Source organism: Triticum dicoccoides, chromosome 3A (assembly GCF_002162155.2).
Source record: "Triticum dicoccoides isolate Atlit2015 ecotype Zavitan chromosome 3A, WEW_v2.0, whole genome shotgun sequence".
NCBI classification, from domain to species: Eukaryota; Viridiplantae; Streptophyta; class Magnoliopsida; order Poales; family Poaceae; genus Triticum; species Triticum dicoccoides.
The window spans coordinates 530973975-530982793 of record NC_041384.1 but is presented as its reverse complement, the minus strand read 5'-3'; the positions used below and the strand labels follow the sequence as shown (position 1 = coordinate 530982793).

Below are 8819 nucleotides of genomic sequence, written 5' to 3'. Positions count from 1 at the left end.
GTGGTGATTACGTAATGGCAGGCTGCAGCTGTACAGTTCTTGTTGGGTTATGTGCTAAGTGCTCCAGTTGACCTTCCTCTTCAAATCTTATAGTATCATTATAATGCAGCTTACTAGCACCAATATAAATTACTCTAACTCACCAGAATGACAACAGTAGTAGAAACGAAGCAAGAAGCAATATCTGCGGACTAGCTGCAAAATAATGAGAATTTAACCTCTTAGATGATTATAAACAAGAGAAGAGAAAAGATCATGTACTGTAAGTGGATAAAAGTGGAAGGACAATAGCAAAGCTAAACACCAGGACAACATACCCATCAAAACAAATCCGCATCCATGTACCCAACAAACCCATCTCTCACAAGTAGCAATGACGGTAGATACGAAATACGCAAGGAATACTGCAACATGGTTGACAGAAAGGAAGTCAGTAGTAATGACGGTATTTATGAACTATGCAAGGAACACAGCCGAACTGAAGAAAGAAGTTAATATGTGGCTATACTGATTCTAGAGTTGCCACAAGCACTTTTATATTCCAAAAATATGTTAATAATGAAAAATATTTTTCATGAACTATGAAAACTGCACTATGACATACTGACTGACAGCGAACTTATAGCATGACTAAAATAAATCTGCTTCTGCAAATTTTTAGAGTTACAAGTCAATTTAGAATTAATTCGGCACTAATATCGAAAATGATCGTGCACTACAGGAATTATTACAGCTCCAATTAGGATGGAACATAGTGGTTAACAGAGAAGCAACAACATGACTTTTACAATGTTTATTTTTGTTATGAACTTAATGGAACTTTATTTTTAATTCAGCAGTAATCCGTAATCAAATTGTTACGCGTGAATCAAACCTATTTAAGGACACGCATAAAAGAACTGCAATAAGAGACAATGGCAAAAAAAAAACTAACTTCTACTCTCGTTCAATGTTTCAAAACAAGGTTATAGATAGTTCCACTATTCTTTCTGCATATTTTCCTGGATGTTATAGCAGCTATATTCAATTACCAGAAGGAAAAGTGTATATTTGAAGAAAAAAACATGTTTATTGTTAGAAACTCTATTTTTAATTGGCAGTAATCATGCGTGCGAATCAAACCTGTTTAAGGACATGCATAACAGAGCTCCAATATGAGAATGGCAAAAAAGAGACAGGAGTACTAACTTCTACTCGGTCAATGTTTCAAAATAAGGCTATAAATAGTTCGCTATCTTTATGTATATTTGCTGGATGTTATAGCAGTTACATTCCACTATCGGAAGGAAAATTAGTATATTCAAAGAAGAAGAAAACAGGTTTATTGTCACTATTACCACTCCAGGAATCAAGCTAGCACTAAAGCATGATCAGTAGCAAACTAGCAAATCAAGTTAGCATGAATTGCATCATGAATAGTACCAACCATATAGAACGCTTGAGATTCATTAGCAACTAACTATGTTATGCAGGAATTTCAAATGTGCAGCAGTGGAAAAAAATAATAATGAGACCAAACATACATAGATGATAAAAAAATCAAATATTGTACTAATGCTTTTCTCACCTATGTTGCATAGGCCAATCATAAAATGGAATATCTGCAAGAGATATAATATACCATTAAATCTGGCAGTTGAGCTCATAGCTCGAAGGGAGACAAAAGTCAAAATACTAGATTATCTATTTAAATCGCCGTTCTAAGATCTGGCATGAAACCCCAATAGCCTAACTATTGATTTGCAATTGGACTTGTCAGTTGTCACATGCAAGGAACCTTGTCTTTGTTGCTTCCGAAATAAATAGGGGCTCCAAAATATACCGTCGTTCTGGCAGTCTAAAGCAACTATACAGAGACCTGCACACTGCAGCGGGTATTTTTAGGTTATAGGATGGAACATACATAATGGATGAGCACTGTCAGGCGAGGAAACGGTTAGGGCAGAGGGCTGAGTGGACCAGAACAAGATGGGTGAGATAACACGCAAAGGATCGGAAGGAAATAACAGGCTGGGCCAGAAACCAAGTTCAACCCAACAGCTAAAATAAATTGAGATGATACAAGCTGTGAGTTGAGAAAATAGCACTAATTGTTGTTACTGGGTATCATTTCTTTAATTATATAGATACTCGCTTCATGACACAGTAGCATGCTTACACATAAACATCAGGGTAACCTACATGGAATCACTTTTGGGGTGAATAATACAGAATTAAAACAAAAGGCATTATACGTCAGCATCAGGGTACCTAAATGGAACCGCTTTTGGGGTGAATATTCCCAACTTTAAACAAAAAGGAATTATTATTGTATGTTGGTACTTTAGAATCAAATGGTCTGAAAATAAATGCAATCTCAACTTTATATAAAGTGTGATACTACAAATACTGAAATAGTATAAAAATATAGCGGCCTAAATGAGTATCAGAAACGAGTGAGTAAAAAATACATAATAACTTAAGGCAGAAGAACTTCCTTTTAACAAGTTTATGTGGAAGATGGGGAAAAATATTATGTTTGAGCTATCCAAACTGGTGCAATTTTGGGGCTTGGATATTTGTGTAGCTTCATATTTTAGCACTTTATAGAAAATCAAAAGATTTGTTTCATTAAAAAAACTGGTTACCTGTTGTAAACTAAAATGTAAGGGCCAAATAAGTACTTGTCCATGATAATCAATTAACAATCGAGACATTATTGAAAGCACTCATAAGTCGTTACAGAACAACATAATAGGCAGCCTGAACAACAGTACATAACTATTTTACAAACCTTTTGCCGAGTCCATCCATGTTGCTGATTGTGCCTGTGAATTCTCGCTAACTGAAAATAAAAACAAGCAAAGTTATTTTGGTAACAGGATATAAAATGTCAGATGTAAACGACGGATTTAGTGCAAAATGCAATGGAAACTGGTCAGCGGTCCTTGTTCTACATGTAACTCCATTCAATATCTCTGATCCATTCCAACCAAAAAATTATACACTTCGTTTGTACACAACTGATCTTGTCAAGTTCAATCATTAGTTGTGTGGCATACTCAGACCCCCGGTATCCCAAATTTCTTCCTCCAGCACCGCTGATCAGTAAACTGTAGATAATACTCGTGGAAACGATTCATGTAGTAACACCTAGTGACACCAGAACGACACGTTGGCCTAGAATCTGTGGACGAATAGCAACACAGCACAGCTGATGCAGCTGGCCCTGTCTCACTGCTGCCAAAACGAGCAAAAATACCATGCACAGGAGGCCGTGCAACCCCACTCCTTGCCCCGCTGCCACAGGAAGGCCAAACACGCACCACCAGCGTGCAGCCCCCCGTGAATCACAAATCACGAGCATAGGAGCGATACACGGCACGGCAGATCGAATCGACGCACCTGCACGAAGGCGGCGACAGCAATGGCGGCGTCGACGACAGCCAGCGCCGCCTCGGCGGCGATGATAGGCAGCGGCAGGCAGCCTCCGCCGTCCCCGCTGGCAGCGCCGCGAAAGGGCGCGTAGTAGCGGCTCATGCCGGTGGGCGAGGAGCTCGCTGCTGCGACCGGGGGATCAGCGGGCAGCTGGGGGTGGAGGGCGGCGCATCCCGCGGCGGGCGGGAGGCCCGGGGCTAGGGTTCGGGCGAGGATTGGGGTGGAGGAGGGGAGGGGAGGGGAGCTCGACCGGAGGCGAGGGTGGAGGAGGAGGTGGAATTGACTGGAGGAGGCAGCACCTGTTGGATTGGAAAGCTCCCGGGACCTTGGTTCGGTCGTGGATGGTGAGTGCCAACAGATGGATGTTCGGCTGAAACCTGGCGATGCGAACGAGTGCGGGGCCCGAAATCACTGTCCGTTCGTACAGCCGCTCCCCGTGTCTCATTCACGTGGGTGTTTTGTTTTTTGTTTTTTATGATGAAACGACGCAGCTCAGCACAGCTCATGGAAGAGCTGCAAATTGTTGTTTCTTGAAAAAGTTTTTGTTCATCACAAGTCATGTATTTTTTTTTGCGGGGTAAGCAACATGTATAATATGATCATAAAGAAACACTAGTAAACATGCCCGTGCGTTGCAACGGGCCCGATAAATACGGCTCAAGACCCCCACAATTCAACGTCTTCTATTTCAACACGGTGTCCCACCCGTGTCACCACTTGTCTTAGTCCCTCACCGACACCGTGTCACCACTTTTCTTAGTCCCTCACCACCGGCGATTACCGCAGTGTCCTTTAATCACAACATGTCTGGACTTCGTCAATCCCAGCCATTGCGACACACATGTCATTAACATGCAATCACAATGGAATGTTTAAAACATTAAAAACTAATCTTGTCGAGCTGGACATGAGGATCGCTCTCCGCAAGCTATTCCCTACACTTGGTCTCACGCATCCCGCTACAGTGACAACATGGAGGCCGTCGTGGAAAGTAGCACCCTGAGTAGGGTGTCATTGGCGGCCATCGCAGTGCTTCACTACCATGAGCGGGATCAAGGACTTGGGTTGTGGAGGGTCACTCAAAGTCTGATCTGTTGTGCATTGTTGATGGGTGCCAACGGCCGAACCGGTGATTGGTCATCACACTCTAGCACGCGGCTTTCATGAGCCCCTTCCTACACCGACTTGTAATTATGAAAATTTATAATGACGGTGGGCTTCGCCCTAGTCTCATCTAGCAGAAGACCCGTGTGTTGCTATAGGCAAAAGGTGAAAAATATCTCCGCATGCACCATCGAAAGCGTCAAAATCATCTACTTTTTGCCTCTTTGTTGACCATTATGCGGTTCACCGATCTAAGCTCCATCCTGCGGAGACACGATGTTGAGTGAGAGGATGCATCAATGTCGACGGTCGGGCATGCACCTCTCGCAAAAGTGAATTGGAAGTAGATGGCATGCAAGGGTAGGTTGACGACAGCAGCTGGCAGAAACTTCGAATATGGAGCAAGGATAAATAGACAATCAAGTCATGGTCTCATTTTCTCTCTTATTACTAACTAACTAATTCAAATTTTTTTACATTTATCAAAAAAACATCTTAAGAAACAAATACCCTTTCCTATTGATTTTAGCTCTAAAGCTTTTTGTTGCCTCAAACTCACTGACCTATATTGAACCATTCAATATATAGCACACCCTTTTTTGGGGAGCGGATATATACTCCTAGAGTCTATGCCTCCATTTTTCTATGGTTCTCATTGACTGATAACTACACATCAAGTGCACCTTGATACTGGTAGCAACTGGTCGCGCACTCCCACACTCGCTTTTTTATTATAGGGCCAAGATGATACGATCGAAAATAATTCAAGCCCTATATCTGCACAACAAGATGTAACAGAACATCCTTTCATTTCATTGATCAAAGCATATTTGTAATCACTCAATTCATAGTTTTGAACATGTCAATGGCAGGACTGACACATCCAACAATCATACATATGTTGTCAACTCTCCGCTTCGATGGCGGTGGCTAGGTCAACCTAGGTGCTAGGTGAGGAGACCATCATACGCAGTGCCAGTTCCTAGAGGGCATCCGAGGAGGCCGGAGAGGCTTGCCTCAGGCAGGAGCCTAGAGACGTCGTCCCATGCCCGGCAACGCCAGCCACTGCATTTCCTCGCTTGACAACTCGGCATTCTTTAAACAGCCTGAAATAATTCGTAGTGTCATTAAAGACTGAAGTAGAGTTTGATTTAAAAGTTTCTTCAGTGCTATATTTACCACTGGTATGAGTAAACCTTAGCAATAAATTAATATGGTCGGTAAGATACATATGATTTTTCAGTAAGAATTCACCCTTCCAAAGCACGAAACTTGCAGATTGCCACCCATCTTCAGTCACACTTGAGACCAGAGAGACTGAAATTGAAGGCGCTGGAATAGACCTCATCTTCCTGGAGGTAAGAGTTGTTCAAGAGCTCACTTGCAGGAAGTCTTTCATCTACAGGAGCTAGACAGATTTCTATGAAATTCTACTTGTGTTCCTGACTCTAAGTTATACCTACTGAAGTATTTTAGCAGTAAACATTATGTTAGCGTCAGACTTACATAGTTGCTTTCGAAGAGCAAAAAGTTTAACGCAGCTGTATTAGCAGGTCAAAAGTAACACCCGTTAACTCCATAATCCTAAATCTCAAGAAAAGACTCACCAAAAAAAGAAATAACATGTAATAAACTGTTACCAGGAGTCCAGCATCGAGGACATCGCCTTTTGAAGAACAAATGCCAAGTGTATGTGAGCTAAATATACTTATACAGATCTAGGGGATACAATGAGACTATGCTTCCAAGCACAGAAAGAAGTACATGATCGGCAATGGCACAAACAAATCTGCACATAGTAAATAATCTGATACAGTATAGACTATACACCAAGGGAAAGCGGAACAAAGCGATTCACAAAATGTACAAACTTTACTCTACAGACTCTGCAGGCTATAAAATCAGAACATATATATACTCAGGTGCAGATTCTTCAAAATAACTTCAATTGGTTGCACCTTTTCTCAGATCAAATACAAATAGTAGCTGCATTTGTGTAGAACAAAGAATGAAGCATTCATAGCTTAGCTGCCCTTTGCTTCAGTTAAACAATACGTGCTAGCTTGCTTGATGGTTGTGCCCAAAAAATCCAGAGTGAACAACTCTGAACCTGGCTCTAGCTAAAAGAACAAAATCATTGGCTTAGGTAAGCTTTACTCAGGTTGCTTGATGGTTGTGCCCCAAAAATTCAGTCAATAACTCTGAACCTGACTCTAGCTAAATTACAGACACTGTGACATGAGTAGCAACCTGAGTACAGCTTACCTAAAAGAATAACATCACAGAGGCCTCTCACCAAGGACCCGGGAAGCATGCGTAAAACTGATGCTCCTTTCCATAGGAGAAATATAAGTGAACTGACAATCAACTATTCTAGTCATCCATGCTTATATATAGTATAAAAATATGGTGAGTTCAGAAATTAATCTTTTCTTTAAAACTAAACAAAGAAGGAAAAGAAACATACATGTGCGACCGATCGAATAGGGAAGACATGGCATAATTGTTGTATGCATGTACCCAGCAGTGGGCGTTTCAGGCACCCTGCAGGTAATTTTGTTGGACACTTATCCATTAACAGGAGCATCAACAATGGTACGGAGCAGGAACCGTGGCTATGAACAGACCTTGCAATGAATCTCGGTGGAGGCAGCGTCGAGCGCAGAGATTGCGCATGTGACCGCAGACGATGTGAGCACGGCCCAGTTGCAGTGATGCAGGGAGGATGCGAAGGGCAGCGGTGTGCTGCTGGATTGACAGAAGAGGCTGCGAAGGGGATTGGAATACCCAAGCAACTCATTGTATTGCCAGTGAAGCGTTCTAGTGCCATAAAGTCTAATGCGCCTGCATTTTAACACAATGGTTGTTAGTACACGACTAAAATAAATTTTTAAACAAAGTAACCTGAGAGTGTATCCACAGTAAATAGAATAGGTATATTTTCACAGATCCGTAGCTGTCAGAAAAACACAATGTCACACACCTTTGACACTTTGCTTTTTCCATTGATGCAATAATGTCGCCAGACCATATAGTCGCCGATCCTCACTGTTCCATCAGGACTATTTATGAATATATTGTCACACTTTAAGTCGCTATGTATATTCGTTGGCGCCGGACTCTAATGATATTCCAGCCCTGTCAATATCTGTATTGGCCGTCGTCTCATAGCTTTCATACCCACTTTCTTGTGCTTCCTACAGAACCTGGTCATTGTTTCAAATTTCAGCAATCAAAATGTATTGAATAGAAGGGCGATAAGAGTGAAATCTATCTATGGTTAATTTTCTAGATGCATTTAAGATGTGCGGCCAATCCCAATCTAATTTCCTTTGCATAAGAACAGACTCCGGTGTAGTTAATACGACACCAAATTAATAAGTACGTCAACTTGTAAACAAAATGGGTAATCCATAATAGAATCAGGCAAAGTATTACGAACGCTCCCCGGTAGGAAGAGACATATGAGTTGTGCTAAAGAAAAAGGGACATACTGCCTCGCATGCGAGATGTGCAGGGCTCTGTGATGATGTTAACTGTATTCTTGTTCTCACCAACCCATTAGGCGAACAACTCCTAAATGTTCTTGTCCCTCGGCGTCTTCAACAGTTGGATCTCCATACTCATTTGTTCTATCTTCTCTAAGGAACTCATGACAGAATCTTCAATCTATGTTTAGCTCCATGTCACCTCATCACCCTCCAGAAAGATACACTGTGTTGGCCACGGGCGCCTCATGGCTTGGCTCGGCTTGTTCGCCTCCTCCAGAAGCAGGAGGACCTCGCCCAGGCGGGCGTTGCTCCAGTACGCACCTATGCCCGGCTTGGGAGCCCGTGGCCTCGGCGGACCTAGGACGCGCAGGATCCACGACGACGCTCCCGTACGCTCCTACGCCCGGGTTGGGAATCGGGAGCTCATGGCCTCGCTGGAGTTTCGTCCAGGCTGCGGGGGCACGCACACAGGGCCCATCTCCGTCGAGCACAACCAGTGCATCCGCTTGCGGTCCAGCGCGGCAACCCGCGTTGGTCCGGAGGCGGCGCTCCGGTAGCCGGCCGGCGTGGGGTGGCGGTCCGGCATGGAGATCCAACGACCATGGCTTCCGCTTCCTGTGAAGGGGGGGGAGAGAGAGGGATGTGAGAAATAGAACCAGAGGAAGGGAGGGAAGAAGGAGAGGAGGGCAGGGCGGCGCGTTGGTCCGGCGGCGGCGCTCCGATGGCCGGCCGGCGCGGGGCGGCGATCTGGCATGGAGGTCCAGGGCCATGGCTTCCGCTTCCTGCGAAGGAGAGAGAGAGGGGGAT

At 43.5% G+C, this 8819-nt stretch overlaps 1 protein-coding gene across 2 annotated transcripts in view; it reads right to left on the bottom strand.

The window, feature by feature from the left end:
* LOC119269008 (tobamovirus multiplication protein 1-like) overlaps positions 1–3754 on the bottom strand; it is an 11048-nt gene extending 7294 nt beyond the window's left edge. Inside the window, exons 1-5 of one of the 2 annotated variants that reach the window (XM_037550749.1) lie at positions 3385–3754; positions 2774–2824; positions 1568–1601; positions 318–404; positions 144–195 (exon numbers count right to left, since the gene is read on the bottom strand). In XM_037550749.1, the coding sequence (XP_037406646.1) occupies positions 144–195; positions 318–404; positions 1568–1601; positions 2774–2824; positions 3385–3519 (359 nt within the window). In that variant the 5' untranslated portion in view covers positions 3520–3754. The remainder of the gene's footprint in view (positions 1–143; positions 196–317; positions 405–1567; positions 1602–2773; positions 2825–3384) is intronic. The other variant, XM_037550750.1, reaches the window with a different exon arrangement.
* Between the last annotated feature and the right edge of the window lie 5065 nt (positions 3755–8819).